The sequence below is a fragment of the Dryas octopetala genome, chromosome 2 (assembly GCF_963921425.1).
Source record: "Dryas octopetala chromosome 2, drDryOcto1.1, whole genome shotgun sequence".
Taxonomy (NCBI): domain Eukaryota; kingdom Viridiplantae; phylum Streptophyta; class Magnoliopsida; order Rosales; family Rosaceae; genus Dryas; species Dryas octopetala.
In genome coordinates, this window is record NC_141367.1 from 6383942 (window position 1) to 6406353 (window position 22412).

General features: G+C 36.5%; 1 protein-coding gene across 1 annotated transcript; it reads left to right on the forward strand.

Moving 5' to 3' along the window:
* The first annotated feature begins 15064 nt into the window (after positions 1-15064).
* Positions 15065-20667, forward strand: LOC147292750 (signal recognition particle subunit SRP54 2). Its single transcript, XM_086234132.1, has 9 exons — positions 15065-15456; positions 16551-16650; positions 16929-17082; positions 17385-17535; positions 17631-17779; positions 18410-18510; positions 18620-18777; positions 19826-19940; positions 20106-20667. Exons 1-9 carry the CDS (start codon positions 15226-15228, stop codon positions 20432-20434), a joined length of 1488 nt encoding a protein of 495 aa, XP_086090258.1. The 5' UTR covers positions 15065-15225; the 3' UTR covers positions 20435-20667.
* Positions 20668-22412: the final 1745 nt, after the last annotated feature.

Here is a 22412-nt window from a genome sequence, read left to right on the forward strand (position 1 = left end):
TGCCTATTGTGATGGATCCTCTGAGTGTATAGGATGTCACTTGATCCTTGGTGTGTTTGATTTGTGTTGTTTTACTGAAGTGATTTTGGTTTTTAGAAGTCAATGTGGAGTTTCACATTTTGTTACTGGACTGTCTGAGTTGTGTTTGGTTGACTAGTTCGTGAGTAATCACATAAACCAAAAATTGGGGTCCGATCACTGAAAGTAAAATTAATCAAGTTAATTAAGTGAATAGATCACCTAAACTAAACTTTCACCTTGCCTATTCTTATACTCTACAACCAAAACATCGTTGCCTATACTATCGAGATCGTTGCCTATTAATTATCATAGATCAAGTACATAATCGTTGCGCTTGTAAAAAACTTCGTTGTCTATTCTCGTATTAGGCAATGAATTTTGCAGCGTTGCCTAATCCCGAATTTCTTGTAGTGAGTGAAAAGGTAGTTCGTGGGTGGTTTGCGAATTTAAATTGTGAATTTCATTTATATAAAATGATTTAAAAGGTAGTCTGTTGTTACAATCTGAATCTCATATAGTCTAACCTTTGGCCTTAGAGTCTATGTCGGTCTGAGCAATCGGAGGAGAAGGTTGTCCGAGATCGGCATCGTTGGTAGGACTCCCAGCTTTTCCAGAGAATTAGAAACTTACTGAAATAGCTTTCATTAACATCTCTTGATTCATTACAACCCTAAGGCTTTAACTAATACAAAGCCAAAAACAACCACACACAAGATTACTAACGTGGCTGACTAAGAACCAAGTACAAACACTTAAGTATTAAGACAACAAAACAGAAAGACAAAATTTCTAAAAAACTTGGCTTGAGTCAACATTGGTAGAAGATAGAGACCAAAAGGACACTCGATCATAAAGCAGGGTACGATCGATTGTGTGAAACAAAAAATCAATGAAGCATTAATATTTCAACAACTACAACACCATCGCAGGTGGCGGCAGTGGAGACTCCAATGCCGCAGTCTACGGTGCTTTTTTATGCCGTGGCGATCTCACACTGGATGAGTGCCAAGAGTGCGTGGCTACCTTAGCTAGAGAGGCAGTCCAACAGTACTGCCCCTTACGAAAGGTTGTTGTAATCTAGTACGATGAGTGCATGCTACGGTACTCCTACGTATCTTTCGTTGGCAAAATGGAAGAAAATCCATGAGTTTTATTGTATAACAGTAGGAATATTACTGAGCCTAACCGCTTTGTTGAGATGCTGACTGAAACAATGATTGGCTACTAGTTGTAATCTTAAATACGGAATGTATCCATTTTAGACAAAGGTAGCTTCGACACCTCCCCCGACGCCACTGCTTCTTCCTCCTCCACCTCCAGGTTTAGTAACAAGGCCTTAAGGTAAATTAGCAGGGCTCATATTCATGTACATATTTGGTCTTAATTTATTCTGTTGAAAGTAGTATCCCAATCGGAGAAATAATATCTTGCATAATAGAATGTTTTATCTATTGTTAATTGATTTTGAGTTGGATATTATATTGTTTAATTATAGTATTAGAGGGCGAAGCAATATTTATAGATTGTTTTATTTCTACTGTTTATTAATATTGTGTGCATGAAATGACAAAATTTCATCGTTAACTATAGTGGCCATTGTTGTTCCACTTGCCATATTGATATTGCTTTTCCCAGTATGCTGCTTATTCCTTGGAAGAAGAGCAAGGAAAAAGTATGATGCTAGACATCAACAAAATGGTAAACATTTAATTTTTTTACTTTAATTCCTTACTAGGCCCAAATTATGTTCATTTTCATTTCTCTAGTACAATTTGATTTCTAATCGTTCTCATTAATATGTTACTTCATATAATTTAATTTCTCATTACAATTTGATTTCTACATTTTAAGTAATTCTTGATTTTGTGTAGTGGGTGACGAAATTACTAGTGTGGAGTCATTGCAGTTTGATTTGGGTACAATTGCAGCAGCCACAAAATTGTTCTCTGATGATAACAGGTTGGGGGCAGGTAGCTTTGGTGAGGTCTACAAGGTTATGACTTTGACTTGGCAAATTTCATGAAATTAAAAAAGTATGCAGATTTAAATGTGTTGTAACTCATGAATGTTAATAAGATGTTTGTAAAACTGGTTTAACGACTTTCAGGGCACACTTCCTAATGGTCAAGAAATAGCTGTGAAGAGATTATATAGAAGCTCGGGCCAAGGCGCTAAGGAGTTTAAGAATGAGGTTGTTTTGGTAGCTAAGTTTTAGCACATAAATTTGGTGAGGCTATTGGGATTTTGCTCGGAAGGAGAAGAAAAGATACTTGTTTACGAATATGTGGAGAACAATAGCCTTGACCACTTTTTATATGGTACTTCAGTCATTCTGCTCAGGAGTAAGACATTGTAGGTAACCTTGAATGCTTTTTCAGCCACTAAGAGGAACATTTGGTACCTAGATAGTGGGTGTTCCAAACATATGACGGGAGATAAGGAGGTCTTTACCTCTCTTGCTCCTTATGATGGTGGTAGTGTGACTTTTGGAGGAGGAGAGAAGTCATATGTGAGTGGAAAGGGGGTTGTACACATACCCGGTATACCCGAATTGAAAAATGTGAGATTTGTTGATGGGCTAAATTCTAATTTGCTTAGTATTAGCCAACTTTGTGATGAATGGGGTGGTGAAGTGTGTATGTCCAAGAGTGGATGTAGAATTGTTGACTCCCAAGGAAGGGAGATCTTGAATGCCCCTAGGTCTAGGGATGATTGCTATGTGTTTGATGGCAATGTTGGAAAAATTGAGAATACTTGCAATAGAGCTATTGATGACACTAGCTCTCTTTGGCATCAAAGACTTGGTCACATTAATGTTCATGACCTTTACAAGTTGTCTAAGCATGAGGTTGTTAGAGGTCTTCCAAAGATAGGAAAGCCCGAAACTTTTGTTTGTGGTCCATGTCAAATGGGGAAACAAACCAAAGAACCACACAAAAGAGTCAAAGACATAGGCACCTCTAGGACACTTGAACTAATTCACTTGGATTTAGTTGGTCCGGTCCAAACCTTGTCAATAGGTGGAAAGAAATACATTCTAGTCATGGTAGATGATTTTTCTAGGTACACTTGGGTGTCATTTCTTAAGGACAAGTCGGAGACATTTCATCATTTTGTCAAGATTGTGAAACTGCAGAAAAGTGAAGGTATGTCGAGTCTGTCAACCCTGTCTAGAATCAGATCAGACCATGGTACTGAGTTTGAAAACTCTCAATTCGATGAGTTTTGTTGTCAAATGGGTATTAAACATGAATTCTCAGCTCCAATAACACCCCAACAAAATGGAATCGTTGAGAGAAAGAATAGGGTTTTGATTGAGATGGCTAGAGTGATGTTGAATAGCAAAAATCTTGCTAAACATTTCTGGGCTGAGGCGGTAAACACGGCATGTTACATCATAAATAGAGTCTATCTTAGGCCGGGAACCAAAAAGACTCCCTATGAACTGTGGAAGGGTAGGAAACCTAAGGTTACACACTTTAGAGTGTTTGGGAGTGCATGTTACATCCTTAGGGATAGGGAACATTTGGGAAAATTTGATTCCAAGAGGGATGAGGGTCTGTTTTTAGGCTATTCTTCCAACAGTAGAGCATTTAGAGTCTTCAATTTGCGAACAAATTCTATGTTGGAATCCATAAATGTGAAAATAGATGATCATGATGCATCTATTGAAATGGCTGCAGATAAGGATGGATTGTTCCCACAATCTGATCCTAAAGAGGTTAGTTTGGTTAAAGAAGAGTCCAAGTCAGACAGTGATGAACCTACTGATGACTCAAAAATTGTTGAGTTTGACAAGTCAGAGAGCGAACAAAATGACAAAACTCTGAGTGACAGATCTGAAAAACCAAGATGGGTGAGGTGTAACCATGGTGAAGATGTAATTCTAGGTTCTTTAGACAAGCCAGTTAGGACTAGAAAACAAATGGCCAATGAACTTGCTCATGTGTGCTATGTTTCCATTGTTGAACCTAAAAATGTCAAAGAGGCACTCAATCATGAGGAATGGGTGAGTGCAATGCATGAGGAATTGAACCAATTTGAGAGAAACCAAGTGTGGACTCTTGTAGAGAGACCAACCAACACAAATGTCATTGGAACCAAATGGATATTCAAAAATAAATCCGATGAATTTGGGAATGTAGTTAGAAACAAGGCAAGGCTTGTTGCTCAAGGGTACTCTCAACTAGAGGGTATTGATTTTGATGAGACTTTTGCACCCGTTGCTAGACTTGAGTCCGTTAGGTTGCTTTGTGCCATTGCATGTCATCTTAAGTTCAAATTGTATCAAATGGATGTCAAAACAGCGTTTTTAAATGGATACTTGAATGAGGAAGTTTTTGTAGAACAACCAAAAGGTTTTGAGGATCCTCACATGAGAGATGGTGTCTATAAATTGAGGAAAGCCTTGTATGGGCTGAAGCAAGCTCCAAGAGCTTGGTATGAGAGACTCTCTCATCACTTGTTGTCCAATGGGTATCAAAGAGGGTCGGTTGACAAGACCCTATTTGTAAAAAGGTTGAAAAATGATGTCTTGATTGCTCAAGTTTATGTGGATGATATTGTTTTTTGTTCTACTTCAGATTTTCATGTTAAGAGATTCATTGATGTAATGTCTAGTGAATTTGAAATGAGTCTAGTTGGTGAAATGAATTTCTTTTTAGGGCTTCAAGTCAAGCAAGTAGATAGTGGGATATTTATCTCCCAATCTAAGTATGCTAGAAACTTGGTCAAAAAGTTTGGGCTTGAGTCTTCCAAAGTGGCTACTACTCCAATGAGTAAAAGCTCCAAACTTCATAGGGATCCAAATGGTAAGCAAGTGGACCAAACCTTGTATAGAAGCATGATAGGAAGTCTCCTCTACCTCACAGCTAGTAGACCGGACATATCGTTTGCGGTAGGAGTGTGTGCTAGGTTCCAAAGTGATCCCAAAGACTCCCATTTGTTTGCAACAAAAAGAATCATCAAATATGTAAGTGGGACTCTTGACTATGGGTTGTGGTATACCCATGATACCAACACTAAATTGGTTGGATTTAGTGACTCCGATTGGGCTGGGTGTAGTGATGATTTGAAGAGCACCTCGGGTGGTGCTTTCTATGTTGGGAATAACCTAGTGTCTTGGCATAGCAAGAAGCAGAATTCTGTCTCTTTGTCGACTGCTGAAGCTGAATACATAGCAGCAGGGAGTTGTTGTACACAACTCATTTGGATGAGACAAATGTTAGCCGATTATGGAATTGATGAGAAAACTTTTCTCATCTATTGTGATAACATGAGTGCTATAGATATCTCCAAGAACCCGGTGCAACATACTAGAACCAAGCATATTGACATAAGACATCATTTCATTCGAGATCTTGTGGAGAGTGGAACTCTTACTTTGACTTTTGTTCCTTCCGAACAACAACTTGCAGACATCTTTACAAAAGCTCTAGAGAATCCAAAGCACATTAGTCTTCGGAAGTCAATTGGCATTTGTACACATGCATGAGTCTTTGTAGTTAAATGTGCTTCATTGTTTAAGTTTCTTTTATTTGGTTAAGTAGTTTTTCTTTTAACGAAAATAACCACTTTGAAAGGTCTTAACATTATGTGTCACACTCTCTTTGATATTCAAAAAGGTTCTTGCATAACATGAGTCATGTCAATAAGCATAATCCCTCCTTCTTGTCAAATGTTAGCTTTGAGATCTCTTTCTATTTAACACTTTGTCATGGTCAATCAAACTTGTTAAATACTTTTCAAAGACAATTTGTTTGAGGATGCAATTTAGCCCTTCAATATAATTCCTCATTTGTGACCCATCTTCAGCTACACTTTTCTCATTTGAACAAATGTGCATCATACAAAATAACAAAAAAAAAGGAGGAAGTGTGACCAAAGAAGTCACGGCCCTAGGGAGAAACAAGGTGTTTTTATGGTGTTCTAGGGTAAAGAGTCGCAAAATTGGACCAATTCATTGCACTTAACTTGGGATGTGCTTAAACAAAACAAATGAAAATAATTTTTGAAAAGCCATTGTCATGAGTTGAAAATCTTTGCTTTCAAGATTTGTTCCCAAATTAGAAATTCTCTTGAGTGGTTAAATTCCAATCTCTTGTAGTGGATGAAACTTATTTAAACTCTTTGATTGTCATTGACATTGTTTTACCATCTTGAACAAGTCTTGCATGCTAGCATTGACCTCCCTATATCCCAAATATGCTTATTCTCTTGCACAAAATTTGCAATCTTCATTTTCCATATCTATTAGAGTGTTGACATTGGTGGTTAAATTCTTTTCAAGTGTGTTTGTTGTTTTGTCAAATTTGTTTTGTCAAAAATAAAATCCCTGAAGCACATCTAACTCATAGATTTTCCTTGTGTGTCATTGCTTCCAATTTTCTAAGGATTCCTCTATCTTTTTTTTGTTTTATGCTCCAGTACGCAGTTTGTTCATTTTGACTAGTTTACCAATCGTCAAATACAGTCAATTTCACAGAGCCATTCTGCACTTTGAATCACTGTTCATTAAGGGCATTTCAGACTTTTCTACATACCGAGGTTCTTCTCTAGCTGTCCCTCATATTACATGTCTATATTCTGCAAGCCCGGTATCGAGATGTTGCATTTAGGGGGAGTTTGTCTTTAGGGGGAGTTTGTCTTTAGAGGAGTTAAAATTTAGGGGGAGTTAGACTTGTATGGAATGTTTCTCTTTCGGCATGTATTTTTCTTGCATATCTCTCCATTTTTCTGTGCTTCTGAACTGAATTGTCTTTTATGACTGACCTTTTGTCCTTCCATGACAAAAAGGGGGAGAATGTATTGGTTGATGTACCTTGGCTGTTGTTTAATCTCCATTGCTTGCTGCGTTTAAACTGCATACTATCATACTTTGTGTTGTGCAAGTTTTTTCTTCATGTAGGTACATATAACAAGTGTTGGGCTGTGTGTTGAGAGTCTTGTGAGATAAATGGGTTATTGTTTTGTCAAGGAAAGCCAAAGGGGGAGATTGTTAGTTTTTAGGATTTGTTAATGTTGGCTATTTTCCTTGTCAAAACAATTGTATTAATTTGTATTTATTCACTCACAAGCTCTAGGCTAGATTTAGGACAAGGTCTGCTGCTTTGAAGAAGTCAAGAATGAACAAGTCACAAGGTATACTGCACTTCATTCATTTCATGAAATTAACAGATTTTTGTCTATTTGACTAGTCATTCACTGATCATAATGAACACTGTTTTTCACGTACAGTGACTGTTACTTAAATTACAGTTGCTACAGTGGGTCATTTCGGGTTTTGCTTTTTAAGCCCAATTCTTTGAAAGCCCATATTCTATTTAGTATTAGACATGCATGTGCATTGCACAAGACTTGTTTTCTCCACTGTAGCATTCAGATCTGATTTCCTCTTTCCCATTCACGCACACACACTATTCATCATCTTCTACATTCTGATTTTTAAATGCAAAATTCCTTTTGACAGCTGATTTTTTCTATCCTTAGTAAATACTAGGATACCCCTCTAGGACAAAGGGAATATGCCCTTAATCCGTCTCTTGTGGACAGCCATTGATTGGCTTCCACGTGGCATGGGCGAACATGCCTCTTGCGTGGGTGTGTACGGGGATAAGTGGGCTGGCTGTCCAGATCTGGTGTGTACGTCGATGAGCCATTTCAGAGCGTGAATTCTTGGGTTTTCACCGCTGGGTATTTTCCATGTGAGGTGCTCATCTTCATAAATTTTCAGAAAATGATTTTTAATTCTTGAAAAATCACATAGAGATTTTCTGAAATTGTTTTTGTTAAATCTGAAATTCTATATGGGTTTGAGTGCTTAAATGTCTTCATATATACTTCAAACACATTCATTTTAGATTTAAGTTGAAGGATTCAATATTGATCTTTTCATGCCGATAGCTTGAGAAGATTAATCTTTGTTTGTGAATCCTATATTTGCATATCATGTTCATGCATTGATGAAACCACTGAGCTTGGTGCGGATTGGTGCCATGGGTTGATGAGCTTGGAGTGGAGCTGCCTTCTTCATGAATGACCATCTGCCTTGCGTATGGAAGTTGCACAAAATGGGTAAGCTAGCTGCCACTTAGTCTAGGACTTAGTGATTGAGCTTGTGTGCTGAGTGCCCTCCTTTGTATTGAACTTCTGATTTAGTGGATTGCCTGGTCAGCTGGATAGACCCCCAGTTTTTACCCTTTGTGGTTTTTCTGGGTGAACATCTTGTGTGTTTCTGTCTTCCATATTTGTGTTGTTATGATTACTGACTCACTCATCTTTTAAACACAAATCTGTACTGGAGCTATTTGATTAAAATTGATATATGCCTTATATAATTGTTTAGAAAATCACACACCACTGTAGTTGTGGATAACACTGGGATGCCTATTGTGATGGATCCTCTGAGTGTATAGGATGTCACTTGATCCTTGGTGTGTTTGATTTGTGTTGTTTTACTGAAGTGATTTTGGTTTTTAGAAGTCAATGTGGAGTTTCACATTTTGTTACTGGACTGTCTGAGTTGTGTTTGGTTGACTAGTTCGTGAGTAATCACATAAACCAAAAATTGGGGTCCGATCACTGAAAGTAAAATTAATCAAGTTAATTAAGTGAATAGATCACCTAAACTAAACTTTCACCTTGCCTATTCTTATACTCTACAACCAAAACATCGTTGCCTATACTATCGAGATCGTTGCCTATTAATTATCATAGATCAAGTACATAATCGTTGCGCTTGTAAAAAACTTCGTTGTCTATTCTCGTATTAGGCAATGAATTTTGCAGCGTTGCCTAATCCCGAATTTCTTGTAGTGAGTGAAAAGGTAGTTCGTGGGTGGTTTGCGAATTTAAATTGTGAATTTCATTTATATAAAATGATTTAAAAGGTAGTCTGTTGTTACAATCTGAATCTCATATAGTCTAACCTTTGGCCTTAGAGTCTATGTCGGTCTGAGCAATCGGAGGAGAAGGTTGTCCGAGATCGGCATCGTTGGTAGGACTCCCAGCTTTTCCAGAGAATTAGAAACTTACTGAAATAGCTTTCATTAACATCTCTTGATTCATTACAACCCTAAGGCTTTAACTAATACAAAGCCAAAAACAACCACACACAAGATTACTAACGTGGCTGACTAAGAACCAAGTACAAACACTTAAGTATTAAGACAACAAAACAGAAAGACAAAATTTCTAAAAAACTTGGCTTGAGTCAACATTGGTAGAAGATAGAGACCAAAAGGACACTCGATCATAAAGCAGGGTACGATCGATTGTGTGAAACAAAAAATCAATGAAGCATTAATATTTCAACAACTACAACACCATCGCAGGTGGCGGCAGTGGAGACTCCAATGCCGCAGTCTACGGTGCTTTTTTATGCCGTGGCGATCTCACACTGGATGAGTGCCAAGAGTGCGTGGCTACCTTAGCTAGAGAGGCAGTCCAACAGTACTGCCCCTTACGAAAGGTTGTTGTAATCTAGTACGATGAGTGCATGCTACGGTACTCCTACGTATCTTTCGTTGGCAAAATGGAAGAAAATCCATGAGTTTTATTGTATAACAGTAGGAATATTACTGAGCCTAACCGCTTTGTTGAGATGCTGACTGAAACAATGATTGGCTACTAGTTGTAATCTTAAATACGGAATGTATCCATTTTAGACAAAGGTAGCTTCGACACCTCCCCCGACGCCACTGCTTCTTCCTCCTCCACCTCCAGGTTTAGTAACAAGGCCTTAAGGTAAATTAGCAGGGCTCATATTCATGTACATATTTGGTCTTAATTTATTCTGTTGAAAGTAGTATCCCAATCGGAGAAATAATATCTTGCATAATAGAATGTTTTATCTATTGTTAATTGATTTTGAGTTGGATATTATATTGTTTAATTATAGTATTAGAGGGCGAAGCAATATTTATAGATTGTTTTATTTCTACTGTTTATTAATATTGTGTGCATGAAATGACAAAATTTCATCGTTAACTATAGTGGCCATTGTTGTTCCACTTGCCATATTGATATTGCTTTTCCCAGTATGCTGCTTATTCCTTGGAAGAAGAGCAAGGAAAAAGTATGATGCTAGACATCAACAAAATGGTAAACATTTAATTTTTTTACTTTAATTCCTTACTAGGCCCAAATTATGTTCATTTTCATTTCTCTAGTACAATTTGATTTCTAATCGTTCTCATTAATATGTTACTTCATATAATTTAATTTCTCATTACAATTTGATTTCTACATTTTAAGTAATTCTTGATTTTGTGTAGTGGGTGACGAAATTACTAGTGTGGAGTCATTGCAGTTTGATTTGGGTACAATTGCAGCAGCCACAAAATTGTTCTCTGATGATAACAGGTTGGGGGCAGGTAGCTTTGGTGAGGTCTACAAGGTTATGACTTTGACTTGGCAAATTTCATGAAATTAAAAAAGTATGCAGATTTAAATGTGTTGTAACTCATGAATGTTAATAAGATGTTTGTAAAACTGGTTTAACGACTTTCAGGGCACACTTCCTAATGGTCAAGAAATAGCTGTGAAGAGATTATATAGAAGCTCGGGCCAAGGCGCTAAGGAGTTTAAGAATGAGGTTGTTTTGGTAGCTAAGTTTTAGCACATAAATTTGGTGAGGCTATTGGGATTTTGCTCGGAAGGAGAAGAAAAGATACTTGTTTACGAATATGTGGAGAACAATAGCCTTGACCACTTTTTATATGGTACTTCAGTCATTCTGCTCAGGAGTAAGACATTGTAGGTATGACATGGAGAAACCCTGCTTGTATAATTTGTTGTTGATAATAATGTACTGGGAGGCTTGGACTTATCTGCGGGTGGGTTGCCATAGTTGATAAAAGTTAGGATAGGGTCCATCCAACTTGGTTGGTGCTCAGACTGGCAAATTTCCATAGCGTCCGTACTTCTTTAGGGTAGGAACTCGACCAGGACAGACCTTCTGGAGGTTTGGTCAACAACCTATGCAAGAAGAGGCGAGCTAGGGCATCCGCCCTCTTATTGTCTGCCTGGGGAATTTGTGTGAATTGGTATGCCGAGAACTGATTTAGTTGGTTTTAGACTTTGACTAGGTAGGCTGCCATGCATTCGCCCTTTGCTTGGTACTCCTGTGTGACCTAGTTCACAACAAGTTGAGAGTCACTGTAGATCCTAAGTTCCTTGACATCCATATCTAGTGACAAAGACAGACCGGCAAGGAATGCCTCATACTCAGCCTCATTATTAGATGCTTTGAAGCCAAATTAGAGGGCATACTCGATGGTGGTCTGATCAAGTGCAATCAAAACGAGTTAGGCACCACTGCCCTACTGGTTCGAAGAGCCATCTACATATAAAGATCAAATTGGTCGATCCGTCCTAATTGCTGGAGAAGATGAAGTAAGTGGGTCATTGGTCGGGACAATGGCAGATGAGGGCTCAACCTCGGGTAGGAATGTGGATTCCAAAATGAAGTTTGCAATAACCTGCCCCTTTATTGTTGGGCGTGGGCAGTATAAGATGTCAAATTCACTTAACTCGATGAACCATTTGATTAGTCGACCAAAGACCTCGGGCCGTTGCAAGACTGCCTTAATGGTTGGTTAATCAGAACCACAATACGGTGAGCCTAAAAGTATAGACGGAGGCCGATGTGAGCAAGGCGAGAGCTAACTATTCTATCTCTGGATACATAGTCTCAACATCGTGGAGGGCTTTGCTGGTATAGTACACCCGGTGCTCGACCCTGTCCTCTGATTAAGACTGAGCTTATTGTTGTTTGGGAGACGAACAAATAGAGGAGTAGCTCCTTCCCTGGCTCGGGTTTGGATAGAAGAAGTGATTTGCTCATCTACTCCTTAAGGTCCTGGAAGGCCTTCTCACTCTCAAGAGTCCAATCAATGTACTTTATCTGAGCCTTGAGAGTTTTGAAAAATGGAGCGCAACGGTCGGTAGCCTTAGATATGAATCGTGTAAAGGCAGCGACCCAGCTTGTTAGGCTTTGGACTTCTTTCTGGGTCCGGGGGGACTACATGTTGATCAAGACCTTTATTTTCTCAAAGTGTCCCTCGATCCCCCTTTGGTTGACCATGAAGCTAAGGAATTTTCCTAAAAATACGCCGAATGTGCACTTGGCAGGGTTAAGACGCATTTGGTACTTTTTGAGCACTGAAAACATCTCCGAAATTTTTGGATGTACTCTTCTGCCCAGACACTTTTGACGAGTATATCATCCACATAAATCTCCATGAATTTGCTGATATACTCATAAAAAATTGAGTTGACGAGGAGTTGGTAAGTGGCCCCGACATTTTTTAACCAAAGGGCATGACTTTATAGCAATACAGTCTCCGGTCAATGATGAAGGTCGTATTGTCGTGGTAGTTCATAAGGTGATCATATGGGTGGAAGGAAAGATCTGACACCTTGTGGCATCGTCCACGCCCTTAGACTCTAGGACCTACCGGTAGTTCATAAGGTGATCATATTGGTCTGCCTTTGCAGTGTATGAAGCTATCTTAGGGGGTCGGACATCTTCAACTAGAGGAATAGATAGGACCAAAGTTAAATTTCACATAGGATTGCACTTTAAACTATTTTACATTAAAAAGCCAACTGTTAGGGTAACGAGTTCTCAAAAAGATTCTTAATCAATATTTTACAAAAGACACTAACCTTAATACTAAAGATGTTCAAAATACATTACAAATTTAACGGAAAAAAAAATGACAACAACAAAAGAGAAAACAAGGCTCCAATTGTAGTAGCAAAAAGATATGGTAAAGGACCTAGAGATCTTGCTGAAGCCACCCAAGATGTAGGAATGCCACTCTCAAACTGATCAATCGAGATCGTTAAACTCAGAAACAGCTGCAAGAAAGCAGGTAGGGGGAAAGCATCATATACGTTCATAGATTTCCCTCGGAGGACCCTGGCTAGGTTTGAAAATAGTAGGTTAAAATAAATATATAGATATATGGTCAGAAGAGAAAAACAGTTGAAAAAGATCACCACAAAAACCAGCAACAATAATGATAGTTGAATTTTTACAATCTTTTAGTACGAACATGCAGTTTTTCGCAAACGTTTTGTGGGTACTCAATAATTGAAACTTACCTGATGATAGAACACATTAATGAAAAACCACGCTTACCAACCAAAGTTTGGTACCGTAGTGAGAGTAGCCATCTCTGATTAGTATCTTATAAGTTAGCCTCCCTATCGGACATTCGACTAACTTGTCCGTACAAATCCCTTCCGGAAGTTTAGGGAACTCAAATCGAGTTGAGTTTCGAGTTGTGCTTGCAACGTTCTCCAAAGTTGAAACGTGAATTGAGGATCTCTTTCTGATACTATGCTCTTTGGAATTCCATGTAGTCGTACTATTTCTCCAACATACAATTGAGCAAAGTAACCAATAGGATAATCCATCTTTACTGCCAGAAAGTGTGCAGACTTAGTGAGTCGATCTACCACAACCCAAATTCCATTATAACCTTTCACAAATCTAGGTAAATCAGTGATGAATTCTATACTGATGTTTTCCCACTTCCACTCAGGTATTGGCAGTGGTTGTAGTAATACTGACGGCTTCTGATGTTCAGCTTTCACTTATTGATAAACTAAATATTTCTTAATGAAATATACAATTATTGATTCATGTTCATGTGTATTTTTAATTGAAGCATGCTGTATCTATATCTTATTTATTGTTTTCCCTTATTGAGCTTATTTATTTTGTTTAAATTTCTAATCACTTCATGCTTATATGTTTACGACATTCAGGGTCTGAGAAAACTACCACTTGTACAAATTATGCACATTACCATATAAAAAAAAAAAGGTTGGAAACCTGTCCTAGTGTGTGCAGATACAATTGTCTGAGCATAGGGCTGTAAATCAGCTCGATATAGCGCTTCAGTTTGTATCGAGTTTGGCTCAGACTTGGTTTATTTGAGCTTAGATATGTTCGACTAGGAAAGTTCGTGAGCAGTTCATATTTCAAGAAAACTATATAGTTATGAATGTTTAGATGAGATTATTTGGTACAGTTGTATTTCAAGGAAACCATATTCATCTATATGTCGTTTTAAAGAAATCTTTGGTGCCTATCTAATTTAATTAAAAATATATATTAACTATAAATTGAATTAACATATTATAATGCTTTCAAGAAGAAAATGTTCAATAGAAATTAATATTTTTAAAAATAGTAGCTAATGAAATAACTTAGATAAAATTATGTAAATAAACCCGATACAACTTGAGTTCATATTGGGATCAATTTTTTTTGGCTCGTTCAAAGCTCGACTCGTATAAGAAACAAGTTTAAGCCAAGCTCAAGCTCAAGCTCGAAAAATTTAAAACAAGCCAAGTTTGGGCACGATAATATTCGACTTGGCTCGACTCGTTTACACCCCTATTTGAGAATCAAATTCTAAAGTAATAAAGGTAAACCAAGCCCTCAAAGTGTAAATCCAATTCATGGGGTCCACTCTAAATTGCTTTTCAATGATATAATTCATCAATTATTTATGTCTTTATTACAGATTATTTATACCAAATATTATACAAATCAGAAACCATTAAGACAAATATTATACAGATCATTTATACAAATATTATACAAACACTTGAAATAATAACAATTTAATTAAACAATTAATAATTTTTAATTTATTAAATAGAGACCTAAAAAAGTAGACAATTCGTATTGTTGAAATAAAATGTAGAGTAAACTCTATGAAGGAATTCTTAAATAAGCTTTTTTTTTTTTTTTTTTTATAAAAAAAAATAAAATCCCATAACAGAAGCTCCCTAATTAACACGTACTGTATATAACATTATTAAACGGATAATTAAGACTGGGAAGGGGGTTGCGGAACAAGTTGTCATCGACAACAAGCTCAAAACTCAGCCCACCACCAAAACACTATTAACCATTGAGCGCTTTGTGGCGTTAGGCCCATTCCAAAACCCAGCCCATTCCACCAAAAAAATAAATCAAACTCAATTTGCAGTTCCTTGGCTATGTTTTGTTTCGATTACAGTACACAAATCAGGAAGAAGAAGAAACATCACTGGGGTTCTGATTTCACACAAAGCCCTAACCCTAACCCTAATTTTCACCCAAACCCAATCCCAAAATTCGCAATCAATTCCCAAATTCCCATCCAAACCCGTCAAATTCTTCTCCTTTAATCAGCGAAAATGGTGTTAGCGGAATTAGGGGGGAGCATTTCACGTGCTCTCCAGCAGATGAGCAATGCGACGGTGATCGACGAGAAGGTACTGAATGAGTGCCTCAATGAGATCACTCGCGCTCTGCTCCAATCCGATGTGCAATTCAAGCTCGTCCGTGACATGCAAACCAATATCAAAAAGATCGTCAATTTGGATGACCTCGCTGCTGGTCACAATAAGCGCAAGATCATTCAACAAGTACATTTCTTATTCACTCTCAAGCATTTAATTTTTAAATCTGAATGGTTGGTTTAGTGACAAGCGATAAATTGGTCTGCTTGGGAGGTCATTAAGTAGGTATTTTGTTGATATTTGGGGCTTAGTAATTGGTTTTAGATTGACTTTATGAACATCATGTGTTTTTTTTGTTGGGTTTAGTCTGATTTGCCTTATATTTCTCATGGGTATTTTTAATGGTTTCTTTTAAATAATTTGATTTTCTTATATTGCTTTATTGGATTTAAAGACAGTTCAATGTTTTACCTTGAGCAATTAATAGTGTATGGAAATAAGTAGATATATGCAAAGTTTAGTTTGTTGCCTATTAATAATTCATGGTCAATATGTTTATGACTTAATCAATACGACTCAACCTTCTTGTTTCACTGGAAGAACGTGATTTGGCTCAATTTTACACTTCCTTGCAACACCTTCGTACTAGAAATATGATTGGCTACACCATTTTAGGTTTTTTAATATGGTCTCTTTTTCCTGACAAAATATTATCAACATCTAATAGTTGTAAATAGCATGTGTAGAATCAACAATTAAGTATGTTGAGGACTTTAGAAATGTTGACATAAAGAATTTCATCCAAAAGTTTGGTTTAATTTTGCTTTGTAAAACAATTTCGGTTTTGAAAAGCGAAATAGCAGTTGAGCAGGGTAGAATCTCCCCATTGCCCCAAGTATATGTGTGTTCACATAAAGTTCCTTTTAAATTTTTAATCTATGGGGGATGCTTTTTCAAGAAAATAGTGAGAAACAAGAAGTAGTTGATAGATTGTTTATCATGTCTAGCCTACATTATGTTTTGACAAATAATATTTTGGGTTTTAGAGTTGTAAGTATGACAGAAGATGGAGATGGATAAACTTCTAACAGCTGCCTTTTGGATACATTTTCTTGGGAATTAGTATGTTAAGCCCACTTTTTACTGTGGGGTATCCCTTTTTGTTGTTAGTCTTTAGTTTTCGTAGACCATTTTCTCTAATGATATATGATGATCTATTTTGTTTTGTTATTTTCTCTTGGTTTTCTGCTGTTTTGTAATGAAGTGTTTCTTCTTTCTAGGCTATATTCAATGAACTCTGCCAGATGCTGGATCCAGGAAAGCTGTCTTTCACTCCAAAAAAAGGGAAAGCAAGTGTTGTCATGTTTGTTGGTTTACAAGGTATCTTGGCCAATGGATCACTTTCATTCTGATTGGATTATTTGACATTTCTCATGTGCAATTGATGCAATTTTCATAAGCAAGTTGGGTTTTGAACTGGCTATATGAGAGAAATATATTAGGATTGATTCATGTTCTGGAATTTTTTTTTTTTTTTTTTTCTTAAAAGTGTATTTTGAATTGAAACATGTTGTGTCTTTATCTAATTTACTGTGAGCTTATCTATTTCGTTTATATTTTTGATCAAGCCATGCTTATTAATTTTTTAAAACATTCAGGGTCTGGAAAAACCACAACTTGTACAAAATATGCATATTATCATCAGAAAAAAGGCTGGAAGCCTGCCCTGGTTTGTGCTGATACATTCCGAGCTGGTGCATTTGATCAGTTGAAGCAGAATGCAACTAAGGCTAAGATTCCATTTTATGGAAGGTACTTTTTTTTACTTTCTACTGGTTATGTTTTTCTTTTCTTTGTAAAACTTCAATCCTGATAAGCATTGTGGAGTTTAAGAATGTTGAAAAATTTGTTTTACAAACATTGGCATTCTAGCATAGTAGTTATTTCTTGATAGTGGAAATGAAAAAAAATAAAAATTGGAAGGCAAATTTAAGATTCTTATATAGAAATGGTTGTATTTTAGTCTTCCTATTTTGATGTTTGGATTACAATTTGATGTTCTGAAAATGCTGCTTTTACCGTTTCAATTGATTATTGGTCTTTTACCCCTGCAGCTATATGGAGTCAGACCCCATGAAAATTGCAGTTGAAGGTGTGGAAACCTTCAAAAAGGAGAATTGCGATCTTATAATTGTTGATACCAGTGGACGTCACAAACAAGAAGCTGCTCTTTTTGAAGAAATGCGTCAAGTTGCTGAAGCAACGGTATTTTTCCGGGATTTAATACTCTGTTAACTTTCTGGTTTATCATGTTCAGTTCATAATATCTTTCTTTTAATATTTTTCTTTTCATCTTCCAGAAACCAGATCTTGTTATATTTGTTATGGATAGCAGTATTGGTCAGGCTGCATTTGATCAAGCTCAAGCATTTAAGCAAAGTGTTTCAGTTGGAGCTGTTATTGTTACCAAAATGGATGGTCATGCAAAGGGAGGTGGTGCTCTTAGTGCGTAAGTTTTACTGTAATTATTGCAATTTATAATTTAATAACTTTTAGTTGGATCTTTGTTTTTTCTTGTCTGTTTTTTTTGTTGGATCTAAATGCATTGATTAAGCTGATATGACAATGTTTCATTGAGCTTCGCTCTGGAAACTTAGTATTTGTTTTAGTTCTTAGACTAGTTTCCAAGTTGTGCGATGCATGGGAAAATAATGAAATAACAGAGAAAACTATGGAAATAACATATTAAACTAAATTCAATGAAGTGCCTACAAAAATAATGTCTAAAGATTAGACATGAATCCTTAATATGGTTTGACTTGGGAGAAACAGAAATTTTTAGGTAGTGTTTTAGAGTTTTTAGAGTAAGCCTAAACATTTTCCGCTTCTCCGTTTTTTATTTTTATAAACATGGTCTGACAAAAAAGATGGCCCAAAATTCATTTGTAACATAATTCTATGGATTTGATTTATGTTCTTTTTTTTAGCTGAGATTTGATTTATGTTCTAGTTTGGTTTCAATATTTTTTAAATGAAAACTTCTTGCTCATTTCAATTAAAGCATATCAGAACTGTAAATCTTGGCTCATTAATATCCGAGTCTTTGACAACTGGATTTTCTTTTAATATATGTGCGCAGTGTTGCAGCAACAAAGAGTCCTGTTATATTTATTGGAACAGGAGAGCATATGGATGAGTTTGAAGTTTTTGATGTTAAACCGTTTGTCAGCCGTCTCTTAGGTGGTGCACGCTCCTTTTTTTGTTCAGTCTTGGCACTTCAAGTTTTGATCTGTGCTTAAAATGCAATGAATGCTTTTAATATTTAAATAACAATGGTCTTTACAATTAGGCATGGGTGACTGGTCTGGATTTATGGACAAGATTCATGAAGTTGTTCCTATGGACCAACAACCAGAGCTTCTGCAAAAGCTTTCAGAAGGGAACTTTACGTTAAGGATTATGTATGAGCAGTTCCAGAACATACTTAAAATGGGTCCAATAAGCCAGGTTATCACTCTCTTTTGTAGAACTTTAACTGTAATGTGCCTCTTTTATCTAGGCGTAATTAGGTGGTGTATGTGGTATGGGAACTGCCTGAGCTAATAATAGAATAACAACATATTAGGTTCACGACTAGGGAAAAACTGTACTTTTTATTTTAGGATCACATTTCTCCCCTGAATTCTTCCCCAGACTTAGTTTAGCAAAGATCACTTAAAACCCAGGTTCAAATTTGAGAAAAGACCAAAAACAAAGACCTTACCTAAATCTTCTCCAAATTTGAGAAATCCCCAAACTTCTCTCCAAATCAAGTTGGGTTTTCTTGTTTTCCCATATTTGACTTTACCATTCCCTAAATTTGACTTTTTACTCGAATCAAGTTTACGCCAATTTTCTGTTTCCGCTACCCATTTAATTGCTTTACTGTTGTGGTTTCAGTTCTCGAATGCTGCTGATTACTTAGTCAATAGTAGCTACACCTCTCTTCTAAAGAAGAGGTCTTTGAATTCCCCTCCTCGAATGTCGTTACTGAATTTAAAGAAACCATATTATTGATGGCTAGAGTAGTTTGTGTAATGAGTAAAATTTACTAACCAACACACTTTATTAAAGAAAAGAACAAGAAAAAAATGTCAATGCAGTTGAATTATCCAACTCAGTAATGGACAGAATAATAAAAGATTGGGGAGGTCAGAATCATATTGATGATTATCTGTGGGCTATTAGCCTTATGACAGCCCACAGATAATATAGGTTGACTCTATCCGTTAGATAATATAGGTCAGAACAAGAAAAGCAACTGTAATGCTAATTTTTATCCTTTGACCTTTCTTGTTGGTTTTTAGATAATATAGGTTTGAACTATATGTCCTTTTGTTGACTAAAAACTTTCTATCTCCTCTCTCTCTCTGCATCTCTCCCCCTCTCTCCCTCTCCCTCTCCCTCCATCCCTCCATCCCTCTCTCTGCACACACACAGGATATTAAGTACAATTCTCATTGATGTCATTCTTGAGAGGATCATGCTGCAAGCTAATGATTTATTGTTTATGTAGGTCTTTTCAATGCTTCCAGGATTTAGTGCTGAATTAATGCCAAAAGGTCGTGAAAAGGAAAGCCAGACAAAGATCAAGCGGTACATGACCATGATGGACTCAATGACAAATGAAGGTAAGTCGAGGCCATTTGGGTTTTGTTTTTGTATATGAAGCCACATACTTGCAGGAATAACTCATGTTTATTTTCTAGGGAAAAACCTGAAGACACTCACATGTTTTTACTGTAATCATCTTGTTCAACTGAATTTTATTGCTAATAGCTTAGTGTTTGTTGCAGAGCTGGATAGCACAAATCCAAAACTCATAAATGAATCACGTATAATGCGGATAGCACGGGGTTCTGGTCGTCAACTTAGAGAAGTAATGGAGATGTTTGAAGAGTACAAGCGCCTTGCCAAGATATGGAGCAAGATGAAAGGTCTTAAGATTCCGAAAAAGGGTGAAATGAGTGCACTATCCCGAAATATGAATGCCCAGCACATGAGCAAAGTCCTTCCCCCCCAGATGCTGAAGCAAATTGGTGGCATGGGTGGCTTACAGAACTTGATGAAGCAAATGGGTTCTGGTAAAGACATGATGGGGATGTTCGGAGGTGGGGACAAGTAGATATTGACAGACAATTCAAGTGGTGATCTCATATTTCCAAGTACGGCTTGTGGCGGGACTAAGAGGGGTCATGGCCCTTGCAAACTTTTGAGAAAAAAAAAATCAATATAAGTTGTAGAATTCCAATGTGTTGAGCATGTGTCTCATTTGTAAATACAATTGTTTTGTTCTACTCTAATCCGTTATCATGAACATTACAGTTAAATTAAATGCCACCAGAGTTTCAAGTTTCTTGACCATCTCAAAGATAATATTCTATCACAATGGACCATTCTATATACACCTCAATTGAATGGTGTATCTGAGAGAAGGAAAGCTCAAACCTTATAACATCATTTGGATACTATAATCTTTCGGATTAATGCTATTTTGCTTTTCAGACTATTACACTTGTATCAATTTGGTGTTCAGACTTCTAATTTGGAAAATTAAGGAATGTGGCTTTTTCAATTTTGCCAATTGAGGTTATTCCGTTAATTTACATATATTCCATTCAAAATTAACAAGAAATGGAGTGAAAATGGTGCATAAGAAAAAAAGGGTAAGATCTAAATGGAATGTACCATTTTGCCCTAAAAAAGGACCCTAAATGATTGGCACATGGTGCTATGCAAATGGAAATTTGGATGAAAAATGTGTAGATTGACGGAATAACCTCAATTGACAAAATTGAAAAATTCAAAGTCCTTAATTTTCTAAATTAGACGTGTGAGCACCAACTGATACAAATGTAATAGCCTACGGAGCAAAATGACATTAATCTCATAATCTTTATAGTGGTTATGGGTAATATTACTTCTTCTTTTTTTGGTTAAGAGCAAGGAGTAAAATTTCAGATTTCGCAAAAATTTAAATGAAAATTTCGAAGAATTTTAAATTTCGACAAAAATTAGACAGAAACGACGGAAATTACTATCAAAATACCGCAATTTTGAATGAAACTTTACCAAATGTTTATTTAACATATTATACACTACATTGATAAAAAAATATTGAAGAAACCAAATTATATAGTAGGTTTCATGTGATATAATATAAATATAATACACGTTGGAGACAAATACTGTTAAATAAAATTAGTATAATAAATAAATGAAATTAATATATTATTTATACTTTATAATTCATACACTAAACCCTATATACTTTATATATCCTAATGCTCTTTATTCTCTATAATCTACACACTAAGATATTAGGGTTTAGACTCTTTAAGATATTTTTAATTATTTTACATATAAATGTATTAGGGTTTAAAAACAACTAAATAAACCCCAAACCCTTTTTTTTCTTTCCAATTGTCCAAAGACCCCAAACCCTAATTAACCCTAAATTTTTTTTTTCTCCTCTTTTTTTTTTCCCTTTTTTTTTTCTTTTCTTTCCTTCCCTTCTCTTTTCTTTCCTTTCTTTCTTCCCGTGACTTACTTTTCCTTCTCATTTCCTCTTTCCTAGTCCTAGATGCCACTGCAGACATGAGACACCAAACCCATTGCGCATCTCCTCTCTCTCCTCCCTCTTCCTCCTTCTTTTCCTCTTTCCTCTCCAAGATCTCTTCTCTCTCCTCCCTCCCCAATCACCCTCTGATCTTTCTTCAATTTGCTGCCTCCGGCGACATCGCCATTCAATCTGTTGCCTCCGGCGATGAGGGCAGCTCGCCTCTTCCTCCCCTCTCTCCCTATGGTTTCCGCCTTCCTGAGCCGAAAATTTCATTGAAATTTCAAGAATTTCGGGAAATTTTTTGAAATTTTAGGTGAAATTGTCAAAATTAGGACAAAATTTTGTTAGTTTGGTGTTAAAATTTCGAAATCCCAAAAAATCAAAATTTTCGGCGAAATTTTGCCGAAAATTTCAAAATTTAATACCTTGGTTAAGAGTGGGTTTATTTGACCCCATTATTTTGTATTTTAAGTTTGACCCAACTTCTTTTTTGTAATTATTCTTTCTCATATTTACACTAGCAAAAATCTACAACTTTTGG

What these genes read in the sequence shown, in the direction of transcription:
- LOC147292750 (XM_086234132.1), top strand. Translation starts at nt 15,226, where the DNA reads ATGGTGTTAGCGGAATTAGGGGGGAGCATTTCACGTGCTCTCCAGCAG. An exon ending in GGAGGTGGTGCTCTTAGTGC is followed by an intron (nt 17,780 to 18,409) that starts GTAAGTTTTACT and finishes ATATGTGCGCAG; the next exon opens with TGTTGCAGCAACAAAGAGTC. An exon ending in AAATGGGTCCAATAAGCCAG is followed by an intron (nt 18,778 to 19,825) that starts GTTATCACTCTC and finishes TTGTTTATGTAG; the next exon opens with GTCTTTTCAATGCTTCCAGG.